Genomic DNA, 20099 nt, shown 5'->3' on the forward strand with positions numbered 1-20099 from the left:
ATGACAAAAAAAACTTGAGAAAACACATTTGGATGTACAATTACATTTTTTATAACTTGAATTTATATGATGTTTTATTAACAAAGTTCGGGAGGAGCATGTTGAGATAATTAACCTAATTAACACAAGAGGAGCACAATCAGTAATTAGCCCAGTTAACAAGATAAGAGGTGTGTATATATACACAGCAGATTTACCTCTGTTCCTTGACAGTTTTCCAGCATCCCTCCACCACCCCTTCTCCGCACTTACAACTATTCCTATCCTAACCTATAGGGGGGATATTCAGGGTCCGGGCCAAAGTTCCGAGTTCGGAGCCCTCCCCTTGGACAGCACGCCACATACGCATAAACTTTATTCTATTTATTATATGTAAGTGTGAACTCGGGAAATGTATTTTCTAGTCTAAAATGAGCTCACTATGGAGCCTTGAGAACATGTGACCTAACGTGCTAAAGTCTCCTTTAACACTGCGTGTTTGACTTGAAGCAGCGCTGCACAGAATGATCACTGTATGACATCAAAGTACCGCAAGAGCCATTCGAATGCATAAGATCTGACTGCTTTCTTATCACTCTCGCGGTACTTTGATGTCATACGGTGATCATTCTGTGCAGCGCTGCTTCAAGTCGAATGCGCCTATTTACTACTTTGTTACCAAAAATGTGAAGCACATGGCTAATAAATTTTAATTTTACTGGTTGAAGGGGATGTCATTTGACATCACTAAAATAAAATTTTGTTGGTTGAACATTAGTATTGTATTTTAAATGCAATTTTCTTAGCGTCATTTATAAATGACTATATCCCATAGAGCAGGGGTCTCAAACTCGCGGCCCGGGGGCCAATTGAGGCCCGCGGGATGATATTTTGTGGCCCCCTACTTGACATCAAAGTTTAGTGTTAGTGCACCTTTTTGCTGAGTCTTGCCACGCTTTTATTTACATTTTTTATCACTTATGGGCTACCATAGATAGTCTCGTGACAGCTTCCGGCGGTGTTTGTAGTTGTCAAGCTAGCCAACCGCGAAGTACCTGGGGAAGTATCAACGTTAGTCACTTGGTTGAAACCTGTTCAGGAGTGACACAATAGATGGTCACAATAGTGACACAATAGTCTTCTATTGGACGGAAAATATATGCCATCACTCATCTCTCTCAAAACATACTGTGAAGAGAAAGGTTGGCAACGAGCACGGCAATTTCAGGAAAAGTGGGAGACGGAATATTTTTTTTTCGAGCACAGGGGCACCCCTACGTGTCTCATATGCACAGAGAAAGTTGCGGTGTATAAGGTATACAACGTCAGACGTCATTACTCAACTAGACATGCTGAGGAGTATACAAAATACCAGGGAGATGAGAGAAAGAACCGGGTCGCCAGTCTTAAAAAATGTCTTATTGAGGCAACAAGATTTATTCAAGAAAGCAAGCAAAGAGAATGAATCAGCAGTCGAAGCTAGCTACGTGGTGAGTGAGATGATTGCTAGGGCCGGAAAGCCATTCAAAGAAGGCGAGTTCATCAAAAAGTGCATGTTACTAGCTGCAAGTAAATTCTGTCAGGAAAAGAAGGGTCAGTTTAGCAACATCAGCCTTTCAGGTAACACAGTGGCAGAGCGCATTTCTGACCTGTCAGAAAACATATATGATCAACTGTGTGAGAAAGCCGAACGTGTTTGTGCATACTCGGTCGCTCTTGATGAGAGCACAGACAACACTGACACTGCTCAGCTCGCAGTATATGTCCGTGGTGTTGACGACAATTTTGAAGTGATCGAGGAGTTGCACGCAGTGATTCCAATGCATGGTCAGACCACCGCTCAGGAGATATTCCGCCAGCTGTGTGGTGCTATTGAGGATGCTGGTTTGTCATGGAAGAGGTTTGCTGGAATAACAACCGATGGAGCACCATCAATGACAGGAAGGAAAAATGGACTGGTGGCACTTGTTCAAAGAAAATTGGAAGGGGAGAATGTGGAGGAGGCCATTGCTCTGCACTGCATTATCCATCAGCAGGCCCTTTGCGGCAAATGCCTGAGGTTTGACAATGTGATGTCTGTTGTTGTGAAATGCATCAACCATATCAGATCCAGGGGCTTAAAGCACCGGCAGTTCTGCGCCTTTTTGGAGGAAATAGAGTCAGAATATGAGGATGTGCTCTACTTCACAGAGGTACGTTGGCTCAGTAGGGGAAACGTCTTGAAGAGGTTTTTTGAGTTGAGAGCAGAAGTGAAAGCCTTCATGGAGAAGGATGGGATGGCTCTTCCTGTGTTAAGTGATCCCAAATGGCTCATGGACTTTTCTTGTTGACATCACACAGGAGCTGAATGTACTGAACAAGAAGTTACAAGGCCAGGGGCAGCTTGTCAGTGCTGCCTATGACAATGTGAGGGCATTCTCTACAAAATTTGTGTTATGGAAAGGCCAACTCTCTCAGACAAACCTCTGCCATTTCCCAGCATGCAAGGCACTCATGGATGTGGGCACACCATTCAGTGGTGAGAAGTATGCTGATGCCATTATGAAGCTACAGGAGGAATTTGATCGCAGGTTTGCAGACTTCAAGACACACAGAGTCACTTTTCAAATTTTTGCTGACCCCTTCTCCTTCGATGTGCAAGATGCTCCTCCTGTACTTCAAATGGAGCTCATTGACCTGTAGTGCAATTCTGAACTCAAAGCCAAGTTCAGGGAGGTGAGTGGAAACGCAAACAAGCTTGGACAATTTTTGAGAGAATTGCCACCCACCTTCCCTGAGCTGTCCAGGATGTTCAAGCGGACCATGTGCCTTTTTGGGAGCACATATCTATGTGAAAAGCTCTTCTCCACCATGAACTTCAATAAGTCAAAGTACAGGTCCAGACTTACTGATGAGCATCTTCAAACCATACTGAGGGTTTCAACTGTTTCCTCCCTCAATGTATCTCAGCTGTGTGAGAGGAAGCGCTGCCAGGTCTCTGGCAGCAAGGAGTAGGCAAGAGAAGCCTTTTTCTGAAGAACCGTTCATGTTTAAAATGAAAGTTCATGTTCAGAAGGACAGTTCATGAAGAACCTTTCATGTTCAGAAAGGAAAGTTAAAATTCAGAGGAATTGTTCATGTTCAGAAGAAACACTCATGTTGAAGAACTGTTAATAATAAAGACTGAGAAGTTAAGATAAGTTGTGCTCCTTTTTTTGGAATACTTGAAACCCTTTTTTTGTGGAATACTTAATGCGGCCCAGCCTGACCCAGACTCTACCTCCAGCGGCCCCCAGGTAAGTTGAGTTTGAGACTGTTTAAGTAGCATCACCTCTTTTTATTGAACTCCTGTGTTATGCTGCCCGTGTGCTGTTAATTATTAATTTTTTTTGAAGTGGTGTTTTTTGCAGTTGACAAGCATTTTTCACCTGCACATAATCTACACTCAATAACTATTCCCTTCTCTTTTTCTTCGGGCAATGAAAATAATGAGAATACTTCCATCACATAAATGTAAATCTCTGGCCTGCCATTTGACTGTCTGTCCCTTGCACACAAGTGTGTGATTTTACACTATATTCAATTTAATTCAGTATTTTAAAATGTTTTAGTGCAGATTAGTTAAACTGAAAAGTAACTCACATTACTTCTGAAAAAAGTAACTCAAATGCTAATGTGTAAATTATATAGTAATGCGCAACTTTACTTGTTACTTCAGAAAAAAATTTAAGTAATGGCATTCCCCCCAACACTGATTATAACTATTACTTATTATTGTAGTGTTATTGTAAAATGAAAGGAGATTTCACTTCACGGTTTCACTTGCTAGGTATTTATTAACATTAGACTGCATTACATTACATACTGTACATGACAACAGCTGTAATGCTTTCAATTGAACTGTCAAGGAACAATCAAATATACATTAACAGAGCTCAACATTTTCTTCACATCTTATTCTTGATTGCTATTTTTCTAGTCCCAGGAGAAAATGTCCCCATCGATTCGAAAGGAAAGAGTTCCATCTGGATTGATGGGAACGCCGAAGGGGAGAGGCATACGCATTCTTGACAGTGTCATCTAGAGCAGGAGGAAGAAACTTAATTAGTTGCGTTTTTTATCTCTCTGTGAGAGTCATAAATTGAAGGAAAACTATTTCACCTCTGGAATCCTGGCAATGACATTCAAGGACCTCTGAGTTGGCAAGGCTGCAGTAAGTTCAATCTCTTTCTCACTGTTCTTTGCTCTTTCAAGCTGGAATCCCGCCCGGAGAGCTGCCATAGGGATGTGTTTGGACAGCCTAATTGGGATAGGATACACAGATAATAATTATTAAATCAGTGTCATTTTCTACATTACTTCATACATTTGTTGTTCTGTGCTGATGAACGTTACTTTTTAGCATAGGTGGTGAAAGTAATCGGCAGCCTCTCCCATTCCAGCTCTAAACGCGCAGCAGGGAATTTCCCCAGTACACCAGCCTCAGCTTTAACAGTGACTGCATACTGCTGGCACTCTGGACCCCATGCAACCTCGGTCTGAAAAACAGATTTATGCTCACTTTAACATGAAAAATATATCCCAGCGATTTTTTTTTTTTTTAGCTATTCTTCCAGTCTTACAATGACTTTGTGCTTGCTCAGCAGAGCCCAATCAACACAGATCTTCTGGTTGTCATTTTTATCAATGGAGGTAAAAACAAGTTGCACTCTTCTAGTTGATTTGTCAAAGTAAGCAGCAAGTTGGTAGCCCAGCATCTTTTGGTCAGCTGTCACAGCACGGGCAATAACAGCAAAAAGAGGTGGAATTGTATTCCCGAGGAACTTATCCTGTAAGCATAAACAATACAAATATGAAATACCATATTTTAATTGGAGTTTTGTGTTATTATGACCAAACAAATGACACTAATCGATTCACCTGTTTCTGGATACGCTCTAAACTAGCTCTGGCACTTCCACTGCTAACTCCCTTTGAGGCACCATGGGGTGCCAAGTACTGCAAGCAAAATAAGGTTATAAACATAAGTCTGATCATCTAAAGCAACTATATTGTTATCAATATTATTTTTGTAGTTACCCGATCTTTGTGGAATTTCCTGAAAGGCTCCATGATGGTGGCAGTCTGAAAATCCATATAAAATAACTCGGTGTAAATTAATATACATTCTTATGACACATACATTGGTGATTTAACCAACACATGACATTCCTTGTCCTCACCTCAGTCACACGAGAACTGGACATGGAGGAGCTTGAACTGCGGCTGATGATGCGGCTGCTGCTGCTGCTGCTGCTGCTGCTTCTGCTTTCAGAAGAGATGGTCCTGTTTCTATCTTCAGTCTCCAGGATTTCCTTCAGTTTCAACAGGAAAGCCTTTCCTTCTGGAGTCTCCTCATCAATGATTTGGATTTGCTTATTGAGAGAGTCAGCAGCTTTAGGACCAAACTGGACTTCAAGCTCCAGCCTTTCAACTGTAGGACCTTCCGCTACAGCCAAAACAACAGACCCTTAATTATAATTTTATCTGAAATCCTTGAGTTTCATTAATGTAATATCTTTAAGTATACCTCTTGCTACTGTAGCACGGGCTGAGTGGTGTCCAATTATGTAGAACAGAGGAGCATCTCTGATAAAAGCAGCATTGTGAGAGTGCACCTCAACGCATCCCTTGATTTCAATGTATGGGACAGCAAGACAGAGAGTCTTCTCAAATGGAGCAGGAGCTCTCACAGGAACCTCAAGCATCTCAGAGGACTGGAAAAAAAAAAAAAACATCAAGAAGACTTTCCACTTTGGAGCTTGAAGCAAAAGTTTTTTACAAATGTATATTTCAAGCTTACCAAATCACCAGCATAAGAATTTTGGGGATCTTGCTGGGACAACTCAGGTACAAAGGGTGCAATCCTTTCAGCACTAGGATCTTCAATGTTTCTGACAACAGCAAGTGTCTCAAAGCTGTCATAAAATTAAAAGACTTTCATAAAAGAGCAGTCATGAGAAACAACTTTTTCTTCACTGGCTTCACTAAGATTTCATTACCTAAAATCAGCAATATGTTCAGGAACCTCAACAGGTAGAGCCTCCACCTTGTAGTTGCCATTGAGAACGTCTGCTTTTACAACCAGTTTTCCAGGAGCAATTGTACGGATCTTTCCTCTCATCATAACAGCAGCTTGGATCAAGGCAGTGTTCACTCCCATCACAGCAAAGGTCTGGAGAGCAATACTGAAATAAGAATAAGGGAGATTGTTTGTAAAGCGATTGTTGTGCACATAATATCTCATCTTCGTTAATGTAGCTGCAAATATTTACCTTGGTCTAGCTTCAGCTTGGAGTTGAAAATCAGTCCGCATCAGCTGCTCAAGAGTCATAGTCTCACACTCCTCAGGTAGAGGATGTCTAATGGTGGCCTTAACTAGAAGGATGAATGGAACAACATCAACCGAAGTAATGACCCCCTCATATCAGAAGAAAGGATATACAATTCTAAGAAAAAACATACCATTGACACTAGCAGCAGCAACAGCAGCAGTGTACAAACTGAACTCCATGGGCAGACCAACTGCAGTTGGCAAGATACGACGCACTTCAGCTGCAAGCAGGGGTTTGGCATACTGCAAGGTAATTCCTTCCTGCAAAGCTTGAAGTGCCCCCTTCAACAGTTGACGTGCTTTGGGTCCAGTCACAATCTGGGGATAATGTTTATGAGAATCTTAATTCTAATTATGATAATTATTTGTGAGACAGATCTAAAAAAAATAAAATAAAGTAAACTACAACACAATACCGGTATAGCTTCTTCAATGATGGTCTTGTCAATCTTGACAAAAGCCACTTCTTGTCCAAATAATTTGATGTAGGCTGAAGCCAGTGGCTGACTTTTTGGTAAGTCCTTCCAGTTGGTGAGCTTAAGGGGTTAAACACAGTCATACACATTTTGCCAATGTCATGATTATTATATTATTTAGAAGTATAAAATTATACAGTACACTGGACATGAAAACGTACTGCTCTTAGGGTGCGCTTAATCTTTGTGATACGGTCAACACTTTCATCTGCAGCAGGAGATTTCAGAAGAACCTCCTGGATTCCTTCAGTTCTCACACCAATCTATTTGAGAACATGAATTGAGCGAAGGCCAAAAACATTTTTAAACCATGAATCAGATTTTTAAAAAATGGTTTGCCCACCTCAAGAACATCAGCAGCAGCTCCAGCCAGATAAGCACGTGCTTTGGCTACAACAGCTCTGGGCAGGATGGTGGCACCATCATTGATCATGTAGGCACTGCCAGCAGCTCCAACCATAAGAGGAGCTGCACAGAGACATAGGTAAGAATACAATTACTGCAATCATCTATGTCAGGTGAATTTTTGTATGTTTTGAGAAACACCCAACACACCATTTCTTAGCTCTTTTAAGAAATTTACAACACGTACTATGATAGAAGTCCAGCTGAAGGGCTCTGCTGAAACGGAAGCCAAGTCTGTCTAGCTTGCAGCTCATGAGCTTGATGGCAACATTAGCTGCACCAGCACTGAAATAGACAACCATTATTACTTGTGGATTATGCTCATTTGACATGATATATGAAATTTATGAAAAAAAAAATGTTTTTCTTACACAGCTGCCATATCAGGAGCAGTCATTCTGGTCAAGGACTTGATGTGGGAATAAGCAAAGCTCACAACATGCATGTTAGTTTCAGTCTTCAAAGCACCAGCAAGACTGGAGACAAGAGCCACTGATGGTTTGGCCTCAAACAACACAATACAAGCAACCATGCGCACTTCTGGGTGAAGAGATCTATCCAATACAAGCTGCAGGGCCACTGGCTGAACCTGTGGCAAGAAACAAGGTCAGTTCATTATTGGAAGAAAATGGGTCGTTTTACAGTAATTAATTCCTACAATGTCTGATACTTGCCATCTTGGGTTCTTTCTTGGCAATGTTCCTCAGGGCCAAGATGGCATCAACCTGGACTCTAAGGGGCAGAGATGTAGCTACAGTTTTCAGTCCAGGCAGGAGCTTCATGATGGGTTTAAGACTAGCAGGGTGACCAGCATTGCCCAGAACTTTAAGAGCCAAAGTGATTTCAGGAATGTTATTCTTAGAAGTTGCCTCTGCAGCAATATCATGGATGGGCTGAGGAGATTGAGGCACATACATTTAGACAAATATTAACAAGTAAGTGACTGGTAGAAAAGTAAAACTTAATGTGTTTACCCTGAGGAGCTCAGCAGAGCAAGTGGGAACTGCAACACAGTGCTTGGCAATCATGGAACCATATCCAAGCATTACAACTTCACGCAGAGCTGGGATTTTGGCAATTTTCTCATGCACAGCTAAACTCTATTCAGCAAGATAAAGAAAATATCTGTTTAAATTAGGCAAGATTTGAAGAACAACATTTTGAGTATAGTTAGATTTACTCACAGCTGTCAATTGGATGGTGTCCGAATCAGCAGTGACCATTTGCAGAGCAACCACAAGAACCTGAATGAACTCTGGAACCGTAAGTTCATCAGCTAGGAACTTCTCCTTGATGAATTTTAGAGTGACTAGTGTGCCAGCAGAAGGAAGAGCATCCAAGAGCCAGCGCCTACCAGAGTCATTGTTTAAAATAAATACATAATAAAAATTGCCCTTAAACTTACTGCTTACAAATTTGTACCTGTAAACTGGTTCCTTCTTAAACTGAGCCCAGATAGCCTTATAGTTCTCCATGGTGGAAACACGCAGGAGCTGGATGAGCTGAACAAACTTAAGTGGAGCATCCTCATGGACCATGTCCACATTGTTTGCAACAAGGTGCTTAAGGATCGCGATAATCTAGAGAGAGTAAGAGCTAATCTTAGTTGATGTCTTCAGCATGGATCAAATGATTTGACTTGGAGATTGTTAAAGTAATACCTGGGCTGGTGCATCACCGATCTTCATTAGTTGAATGGGGGTCTGAAGAATCTCAGTTGCAAACTCATATCGCAGGGATCCACGAGCCATGTAATCAGCTTTGATTGGATCAACTGGGCTCTTTCCAATCTCAACAAAAGCCAAGGTTTGTCTGAAACAAATAATTATTTTTGAAACGTCAAGTTAATGAAATGTGTTGGGAATATTGTTAGTTCATATTTCTCACAGAGGATCAGTCATACTTTGCTTCCATCTGGGCAGCACCATGGATCTCATTGAAGGGTGAAAACTGATGCATTTCCTGAACTGTTGCCTCAGTGATCAGTACACCAGTGGAAGATGGTTTCACAATGTAATTGTAAGCTGCAGTTTCAATCAGACTATTGACCCTCTGTTGAAAGTAATGACAAATTTTACATTTCTAAATTTATTGAGTAAATATTTCAAGTTTATCCAGTCTTGTTCATTACCTCTGTGCATTCATCACTCCTCTCAGTGTATGCCAAGCCAACATCCTTCATGATTCTCTCCTGGCAGTGGCTCAGATCCTTAGACTTGGTGACAGTAATGTGGTCGGCCTTTGGAGACTCACTGATGACATAGTGGGTCCTGCACACTCCCTGAACTCCAGCCTTGGAGGACAAGTCAAAAAATAAGATTGCAGAACTCAAAAAGGCTTTCTTAATGCCTTCAGAAATGTACTAGGATTACTTTCTCACCTCTTGCAGCTCATAGATGTTCTGGGTCTTCTTGAGGTTGAGCTGAAGGATGTTGAGGATACCTCTGTGGAAGTTCATGACTGTAGCGGAGACACTTGCAGGGGCATATACCTTTCCAACCACACCATTAGCATACTCAAACTTGATGGGAATCTGAAGCTGAGCAGCCAGTGCTGAGGTGAGCTTAGTGGCAGGAACAAATTGATCCTTGGGCCAAATACCAGCATACTCGTGGATTAGAGGGTCCTTGAGCTGTAAGGGGACATTTTCCATTTAAATGAGAGCATTGTTGCTTTTAACATCCAATGATGGCATTTTTTGTTGTTGTTGTTTTCTTTCAGTGTCATCTGAAATATGCGTTTTTTAATGATCATTACCTTCATCAGGAAGGTGTTCTTGTTGACAGCACTGAGATGAACCTTGCTGTTGACTTTTATACCGGCTCTGGCCAGACCTTCTTGAGGAAGACCGCCCAAGAGTAGAGCCTCATAGTTGTACACATAGGTCTTATCAGGGGCAAACTCAGGGACTGAAAAAGGTAGAGTATTTTTCGGAGTTTAAGCAAGAATGCAATAGTTGTAAAATTACCAGTTTAAACAGATCCAAAATGTCCAAGTAATATTACTTACCAAGGTTGATCTGTTGACTTGCTAAAAGAAACAAATGAGAGAATACATTTTGAAAATTGTTTGTCTAATTTAGTTTTTAAAGAGGTCCTAAATTTACATAAAAATAAATATTTTAGGAAAAGAGAAAGAGGAACATCTTAAATTCAAAACATAAAATTTCTGATTTTAACTTACCCACAAGGGCCACAGTCAGGGCAAGCACAATAGCTCTCATGGCTGGTGGTTTGTGAAGAACATCTCAGAAAAATCTAACTTTTATAGTGGTTTCTTGCTGACCAGGTATTATTTTTTTAAAGAATTATTAACGAGGCCTTTGGTTGGCCAACTTATCTGAACATCAATATCAATTAGGTTAGGTTACCCTAGCCTGTTATGTCATCCTCCAGAACAATGTCCAATGTCCATTTTGAATGTATTAAATTAAGTTTAAAAAGTTGAGGGAAAAGTACATTTTAGTTCTTTCATACACATACATTTTAGAGAAGGATATATACGGTAGGGGAAAAACATGACATAAAATTAAAAACATTTCTTTGTATTAAACAGTGGTTTACTGAACACATTGTGGCTCTGTTTTGAAATGAATTAAGATATAATTAACATTTAAAAAGGATATAATGCTAATGCTGTAAATTACATAGAGAGTCCTACCTGCATATTACAAGACTATTAAAGCTTACAATTAACAACAAAGCCTAAACTATTAAATTAAATTGCAGTTTCATTTTAGATATACTGTAACAATCAACACTCAAATATAAAATGGTTTAACAAATATTTATGGCTGATATGCGTCAGTCCTGTATCATGTGTGTGTCATGTGTTTCCACCTCATGTTTCCATATTTGGTTTGTTTCCTGTCCTTGTTTAGTGTGATTATCAGTTAATTCTTGTCCAGCTGTGTTTGTCTCATTATCTATGATTATCCTGTGTATTTATAGTCCTGCCTGTTCAGTTTGATTTCGTCTGGTCTACTCGTTACTGTCGTGTGCCTGCCCTGCCCTGCTTGGATTCATTAAAGACTGTTAATTTGAGTTTATCCTTGTCTGCGTGTTCCTCGTTCCTTCCCGTTGTGTGCACCATGACAATATGACTGTATAAAACAATTTTTATAACTGAACTGACAGGCTTGTAATGCAATGACGTATGTTTACCTAAGGACAAGGACATAAACTTTTACATAATATTTAATATAATTATTCTATAAATGCAGCTATAATTTTTATCGGGTAATAAATAATAATTTTTTTAATGCAACTGAACGCCCTGTTAACGCCATTGTTTTTTTTTTGTTGTTTTTTTCCCTTCTTTTTAAAAATTGGCCTAATGCTGGAAGTCTTTTTTTTTTATGCATTTCATACCCTGCACTTATTCGAGACCTGTCCATCTACAGTGATCACTCAAAGCATGGGCCAGCAACCTTGTTACATATGTCACCATTAAGAAAGCCACACTCTATTAAACAGTATGTTCAAAATTTAATTTTAGAATTAAATTTTATTTTAGAAATGTTGAAGCCTATTCTGCATGAAAACCACGTTTTTCCTAAATTCTGGCTACAACTACACTATCCAACTCATTATTGGAAGAGGCAATCAGAATGTTTTTGTTATTCACTCAGGAAATGGTCTACACTGTCCTGTTGCTACTATTCTATTGAATAGCCCAGTCTTATTTGCATGCATTTCATTGCATATACATTTTGCGTGTTTTTTTTGTTTGTTTGTTTTTTTGCTCTCAAAGTACACAGTGTTGACAGATTTGGCATTAGACTATCAGTTTTAGGTTAGGTTACCTTAGGCTCATGTCATCAAAACCTGATAAAGTCAATATTAGAGTGAGGACCTTGTCACAGTTTTATTTTTTTAATTGTTTATTTTAAAATATATTATTCCTAATACAAATAATTTTCAGTAGCTCAGGCTGTTTGGAAAATGTTTTTGTGATACAGCCAGTCAAGATTGTCATGATATGATTGACTTGTAGCAATTTTTCTGTGGTCCTATATGTTCTAATTGGCCATAATTATTACATAATGCTAATTTTACAACCTATTTCACTACTTGCTATTAAACATCTATTGATAACATTGGCATTTAACAATTGTGCATGAATTTGAAATGAAGTTGTGATAATCAAATTTATCCTTTCAAAATAATTATTATGCCCCCATTATTATGCCAGCTACCCACTCTTTATTTCATTTAAACATTTAATATCAAATCATGTAATCCAATTTAGTCTAATTCAAAATCAAATCACAAAAAGTGAAGCTGTCACACCACTTGCATACTGTATTATTACAGCAGAGTACATCTCTTGCATTCAGTAAGTTGCTCCAGTGATTGCTCTGTTTAAAAAAAAACCTTTATTTTCAAGCACAGGTTTAAACATTAGCACACAAGTTTACTTCTTTCATCTATCAGTTTCCAGTTTCTGTCAGTCAAGTCAAATGTATGATTTCTGCAAAGATAAAATGGAGAATATTTGCATTAACCTCTGTTTATTTCATTTAAGAATTCTGAGAAGCATCGATGCACTGTATACTTACCAGTCTTTGGTTGTGTTGTCTCATGTGTGTGTTTTGTTCAGTTACAGTGCCTTGCGAAAGTCATGCCCCTTCATTTTTTCATGTTTTGTTATGTTGCTACTTTAAACTGATTTAAATTCCTTTTTCCCATATCAATCTACACTCCATACACCATAATGGCAAAGCAGGTGTTTAACGTCTTTGCAAATGTATAATTCCATTCATAATTATTAAGCAAAAGTGTTCATACCCTTGTCTGGGACAGTTAAAATTTAGCTCAGGAGCATTCATATTGCTTGTAGGTGCTACTACACTTCGAGTGAAGTTAACCTGTGGCAAATTCAATTGAATGGGTATGATTTGGAAAGGCACACACCTCTAAATAAAAGGTCTAACAGCTGAAAATGCATATCAGAGCAAAAAGCTAAGCCCTGAGGTAAAAAAAATAAATAATAAATAACAAATCTTTAGAGCTCAGAAGCAAAATTACATCAAGCCACACATCTGGATAAGAGTTCAGAAAAAAATTCTGCTGCATTGAAGGGTCACAGGAGCATGTAGTCTCCGTTAACCTTAATGGAAGAAGTTTGAAACAACCAGGACTCTTCCTAGAGCTGGCCTCCTGGCCAAACTGATCAACTGATGGAGAAGGGCCTTGGTTAGACTGGTGACCAAGAAGCTGATGGTCACTCTAGTTGATCTCTATGATCATATGTGGAGATAGGAGAAATCTACAGAAGGACAAACACTGCAGCATGCAGCATTCCACCGATCTGGGCTTTATGGCGGTGTGGCAAGACTCAATCCTCTCCTCAGTTAACACACTTGGAATTTGAAAACAAGCACCTAAAGGACCCCCAGACTCTGAGAAACAAGATTCTCTGGTCTGATGAACCTCAATTCTAAGCATCATGTTTGGAGGAAACCAGGCCCTGCTAATCACCTGCACAGTACTGTTCCAACATTAAAGTTCGGTGGTGGCAGCCTCGTGCTGTGGGGCTGTTTTTCAGTGGTAGGGACTGAGGGACTCGTCAGAGTAGAAGAGCAGCTCAACACCGCAAAATATAGAAATAGCCTTACTGAAAACCTAGTCCATGGCATTCACAACCTCAGACTTGGCAGAAGGTTAACCTTCCAACAGGACAATGACTATGTTTACATGGACATCGGTAATATAATTATTTACCTTATTCTGAATAAGACAATATTATGATTAAGGTGTTTACATGAGTTGCTTTTAGAATATTCCTGTCATGTTACCGTTTTACATGTTAAAGTACATAGATCGATTATAATGGCCCCCACACCACACCATCCAACATCCAACCAAGAATTTCACGTATAAACATATAGTTCATCTTCGTTATGATGCCATATACAGTTTTGGGTGTTTCATTTTTAATTTTATGAAAGCTTCCAGTGCAGTTATTTGTCATACTATACGTGCAAACAGACGTAGACGTTGGTAAAGCCATGCTCTTTTGTTTCTTGTCAAATGGTTGACCACTGCCGTGTGTGTATTCTGTCGCAAAATGCTGCTAAAAGTCCTACACGACAGTAATAATGTGATTAAGGTGTGTACATGTCTGTACTGCACTTCAGTAATGCGACTAAAAGAGGAATACTCCACGTCTCTATTTATATGGTAGATTCACAATCAGAGTATTGTCTTAATCGTGTTAAAATCGGATTATTGTTTTCCATGTAAATGTACTGAATGACTAAGCACACAAATAGAATGGCTTAAAGACAACTGTGAAAATCCTTGAGTGGCCCAGCCAGAGCCTAGGCTTGAACCCAATCAATTTATACCCCCATCGCAATGCGTCTTCCCCCATCTGACAGAGTTTGAGAGGTAAAGAGGTGAGGAGAAGAATGGCAGATAATTGCCAAATGCAGATGAGCAAAGCTTGTTGCATCATCTTGTACATAAAATATGCAAGATGACGCTGCTCATGGCAGCCTCCGTGCCGTTGTCCGCAGTTATTTTTATGTTTTTGTTAGTTTGTCCTTTAGTTATATCCTTGCAATCAGTTTCACCAAAGACGAATTGCTGGACATTCAGCAGTACACACCACCCGATATTTCACCAGTTTTCGATTATTGAGATGTTTTGCTGGACATAGTTGTCGGCGGAGTGGGGGCGCTGATCAAACACAGGACGCGCAGACGGGGGAAGCGAGCAACAAATGGACGAACTCCTTCTGCTCTCCCGGACAAATAAGGATTTCTCAAACTCTGCTGCTCTGTGTTTCACGGAAACCTGGCTGAACGACACCATTCCCGACAGCGCACTTCATCTACCAAGCTTTCAGCTGATCAGAGCAGATTGCGACGCAGAATAAATGGGGAAATCGCGCGACGGCGGGACATGCTTCTACATCAATGAGAGGTGGTGTACAGATATAATAGTGTTAAAGAAGATGTGTTGTTCAGATTTAGAAGTGTTATTTGTTAACTGTAGGCCTTTCTACTCGCCGCAGGAGTTTTGCTCGTTCATTCTCGTGAGTGTCTACATTCCTCTGCAAGTGCACGTGAGCTCAGCTTTGCAGAAACTAGCTGATCAGATCACAGAGACTGAACAACAACACCCAGTCTCTGTTTTAATCTTTCTCGGGGTCTTAGATAAAGCAAATCTCTCCCGTGAACTGCCAAAATACAGACAGGATGTTACATGTCCCACCAGAGACAGTAATACATTGGATCACTGTTAAACAACAATAAAGAATGCATATCACTCTGTTCCACGGGCAGCTTTTGGGCTCTCTGATCACTGCCTGGTTCATCTTATACCAACCTACAGGCAAAAACTTATATCTGCTAAACCTGTAGTAAAGACTATAAAGAGATGGACCAACGAGACAGAGTGGGTTTTACAAGCCTGTCTCGACCTTACTGATTGGAGTGTTTTTGAAGCTGCTGCCACCAATCTGAACGAGCTCACAGAGACTGTAACATTTTATATCAGTTTCTGTGAGGACATGTGCATTCCTACAAGGACTCATTTAACCTACAACAACAACAAACCGCGGTTCACTTTGATTGACTTTATTCAGGACGGTGAAGAGTCTGCTTACAGACTGGAGATTAAGGAGCTGGCTGTCTGGTGCAGTCTTAACAACCTGGAGCTGAACACGCTCAAAACAGTGGAGATGATCATGGACTTCAGGAGAAACCCCCCTGCACTCCCCCCACTCACCATCATGGACAGCACTGTAACAACAGTGGAGTCATTCAGATTCCTGGGCACCACCATCTCCCAGGACCTTAAGTGGGACATTCACATAGACTCCATTGTGAAAAAGGCCCAGCAGAAGTTGTACTTCCTTCGCCAGCTGAGGAAGTTCAATATCCCACAGGAGCTGCTGAAACAGTTCTACTCTGCTATCACTGAATCCGTCTTCTGCACGTCAATAACTGTCTGGTTCAGCTCAGCTACCAAATCAGACCACAGAAGACTACAGAAGGTAGTCCGGACTGCTGAGCGAATCATTGGCACAACCCTCCCTACTCTCCAAGAACTGTACTTATCCAGAGTGAGCAAAAGGGCTGGTAAAATCACTCTGGACCCCTCACACCCAGAACACTCCCTATTTTGAACTGTTGACGTCTGGCCAGACACAGGAACAGTTTCTTCCCTCAGGCAATCCATCTCATGAACACTTAACAATAATTGTGGAACACACAACACTATGATACACTTATACACTTATTTATACACAATCTCTGGATATGACGCTGAGCACGTGCACTCAACTTCTTTGGCCGACCATGGCGAGGCCTGTTCTGAGTGGAACCTGTCCTGTTAAACCACTGTAGGGGTGTCCTCACTTTTGTGGCCAGCGGTTTAGACATTATTGGCTGTTTGCTGAGTTATTTTGAGGGGACAGCAATTTACTCTGTTATACAAGCTGTACACTCACTACTTTACATTGTAGCAAAGTGTCATTTCTTCAGTGTTGTCACCAGTGTTGGGGGTGACGCATTACAAGTAACGCGAGTTATGTAATATTACTTTTTTCAAGTAACTAGTAAAGTAACTTTTTAAATTCCTTTTTAATTTACAAGAAAATATCAGAGTTACTTTTTCAAAAAAGTAACGCCAGTTACTTTTTCCCCATTTATTGACTGACAGTGCACTGTGTGAACATGCTGTTACTGTAGTTCTAGACTAAATGTGAATGTGCATTAATTCATCCCACTCACAAAAAACTGATTTAGTATTCATCAAAATGAATTAAAACAGTGAAATGCAAACTCAGAATATGATGCAAACTGCAATAATTAAATATGTTAAACAACACAAATGTATCTAATCTCATTTTATTAACCAATGTCTTTGCTGCTGACCGTTGATGATAAGAACTAACAATCGTGCTTCATTGTTTTTTTATTGCCGAAGAGTGTTAAACCTTCTTATCCTGAGTTTTTTCTTTACAGACGTGAATTTACTTTTCTGTCAGGTGTGGGTGAAGGGATGAGAGCGAGGACTCACTTGCAGGAGGAAACAGGGCTTTATTGATAATAAAAATTAAATCAACAAACAAAAACTACCCCGTAGGGGAAAACAGACTGGCAAGGCAGGACAGGACTTCACACAGGGTAACATCGACGACGAACCGGCACAGGACTGCAAACACAAGGGGATTATAAAGGGAGCAAATGAGGATGGTAACGAGTAAACACAGGTGGGGCAAATTAACCAATAATCAGGAAACAAGGTGGGTGGGGTCAAGACAATTGACATAAGAGCACATGGCACATCGAACCAAACAAGACAAGCCATGTGCTCATACAAAACAAAAACACAAGCACATGGCCAGCAAAATAAAATCACTAGCCAGGACACAAACACGCAGCTAATGAGGAGACTCATAAGCTGCATGTTCACAAAACATGACAAACATGAAAGCACACATCCAGTGAAAAAACAAGCTGCGTGCCACACAGAACAAGACAAAACAAGATAAAAAATGCATGCGGCCGAAACCAAACCGCGTGCCGAACAAAACACACACACAGAGGACAGAGGAGAACTCGAAATCGCATGCTCCCACAGCGAGAACAAACCTGGAGCGTGAGTGTCCGAACCCCGACACGAAAACAGAACCGAGCCTGAGCAAGACAGGAGTGCCAGGATCCGAACACCACGCCCCAACATGAAACAGAGCACGCAGATAAGAGAGCACGCAGCTCGAGCACACTCGAAGCCGCGCACTCACCAAGAAGGGAGTGTCAGGGCTCCATCACAAAACCATGAATAAACTAGACCGAAGTGACAAAACCCTGACACTACCCCCTCCCCAAAGGGACGCCACCTGGTCACCAAAACCAAGACAGGAACATGACAAGACTAGCACAACTTGAGAACGCAAGACAGACAGGGGTCAACACACAGAGACAAGGAAGGGTGAGAGGGAGGGAAGCCAAGCCAGTGCCAGTAAATAAGCCCAGGTAGTCTCTAGAAGGGTCCAGGGAGGGACGTGAGGGTTGAGCCAGGGAGGCTCCAGCAGTTCTGGAGTCCTGGCTGAGGGCCAGGTAGGAGCTGGAGGGACGGACCAGTGGGGCTCCAGCAGTTCAGGAGTCCTGGCTGAGGGCCAGGGTGGAGCTGGAGGGATGGACCAGGCGGGCTCTTGCACCTCTGGAACCCCGGCAGGAGGCCAGAGCGGGACCAGCAGCTTGGCAGGCAATAAGGGCGGCCCCAGCAGGACAGGACACAAGGGTGGAGCAAATCGGATGTGTATCATATTGGATGTATTGTCTCTTAAAGTGATCGCTCCTAATTTCACTAGTTTACACTTACTGTACATATATTTAGCACGAGTAAGGTAATGCGTATTTGGCGAGTATAGTAATGCGTAGTTGGCGTGCTGTCCTGGGGAAGGGCTCCGGGCTCAGGAATGGCCCGGACTCAGAGTACCCCCCCCCCCCCCCCCCCCCCCCCCATAGTGTGGTGAGAACTCTAGTGATATCTCTTGAGTGGAGAAAGGGTGGAGGAGGGATGCTGATTATTCGTCAAATGAATAGAGGTATGTCAGCTGTATTTATATCAGTGCATTGATTAATTTGAGTGCGAACCTCCTGTGTTAATTAAGCTAAGTATCTGACGCGCTCCTCCCGAACTTTGTTAATAAAACATCATTTACTAGCTGCTGTCAGTGTCCTTAATGTTAAAAAAAAATCACTCACAGCTCTTTACTGAACTACTTTGTAGTTTAACAAGAATTAATCTAATATTTAATTTATACAGTGAAGACTATGCAATGCTATTTTAAATTTGATTATTCGGTTTCTTTACCTGGACACCTACAAACTTGAAAAAACTTAAACATTGTGTAAATAGCACAAATAAATACATAAAACGAACATATATTAAATTATTTCAAACAGGGCCCACAAGTACAACCTGCACTGGGGCCCCACAAACCCCAACTATGGCCCTGGGAGCAGTGTCCCAAGCATCTTTCACAGTCAAGAGTATGTTGACTTTCTCAGGTCAACATAACTAAATGTAGCTCTTAACTGGCTGGGTTAGATGAACAGTAGAAAATCAGCCCAGTCTCCGCAGCTGGAAATGTCATTGGCTGTCTTGTGTTGCTTATAATAAATTGACATGTTGATATCACATAAGCAGTCTTTCAGAATGCTGTCAGTTACATGTAGATGTATACTGTACACATTAGTGAGTGGTGCTTATGGGGTGTTGCTTTGGGACAGAAAAAAAAATTCACAGTATGCTCACTACAAAAAACTAGACTACACCACTGACTCACAGGTAAGACAAACAGCCTTATTGGCAGGCATTCAGCAGGCACACTGAAGCAACAGGTGAGGGCATAGATGGAGGGTAAACTGGATGAACTGGATGCTCAGGACTAACAGTTCACACACAGGCACACAAATACACAGGCACGCGCGCACACACACATACATATACTGTATATATATATGGGTCAATGACATGATGCCAAAATTTTCTGTCCGATTGCATTTTCTCAGTTAAAAATTGGTTTAAATGCATAAAAAGGTGCTATATATGAAAGGCCTCTCCCATGTATGAACTCACTTTAACTTTTAAAAAAATATTAGTTATTTCTAATTTTTCTGTTATTCAAAGTGTCAAAACATCATGTGGTGCGACTGTCCGGCCATAACTTTATTTTTGTAAACATCTTTGAAATTACCCTAAATTTATTCAGATTAATTTTCTGCACTATTTGGCATAATTTCCAAAGTGTTTTGTAATACTGTATAAATTTGCAAAGCATTTGTATTTATATTTCCATATACAAAAAAATATACAAACAAACTTTGTCCGATGATTTCCATTTTATGAAATATCATGTGG

General features: G+C 40.7%; 1 protein-coding gene across 1 annotated transcript; it reads right to left on the reverse strand.

The window, feature by feature from the left end:
* Window positions 1-3920: 3920 nt before the first annotated feature.
* Window positions 3921-10435, reverse strand: LOC306867665 (vitellogenin-like; the record flags this gene model as incomplete). Its single annotated transcript, XM_079413466.1, has 28 exons — window positions 3921-4038; window positions 4120-4258; window positions 4354-4496; window positions 4581-4787; window positions 4879-4956; window positions 5038-5082; window positions 5181-5446; window positions 5528-5714; window positions 5801-5915; window positions 6000-6185; window positions 6273-6375; window positions 6463-6649; window positions 6748-6867; window positions 6969-7070; window positions 7151-7275; window positions 7400-7497; window positions 7584-7801; window positions 7887-8105; window positions 8187-8312; window positions 8397-8562; window positions 8635-8792; window positions 8874-9024; window positions 9116-9264; window positions 9344-9505; window positions 9593-9844; window positions 9970-10121; window positions 10222-10242; window positions 10396-10435. 28 exons carry the CDS (start codon window positions 10433-10435, stop codon window positions 3934-3936), a joined length of 4020 nt encoding a protein of 1339 aa, XP_079269592.1. The 3' UTR covers window positions 3921-3933.
* Window positions 10436-20099: the final 9664 nt, after the last annotated feature.

Source organism: Barbus barbus (genome assembly GCF_936440315.1).
Source record: "Barbus barbus genome assembly, chromosome: 49".
In the NCBI taxonomy this organism is placed as follows: Eukaryota; Metazoa; Chordata; class Actinopteri; order Cypriniformes; family Cyprinidae; genus Barbus; species Barbus barbus.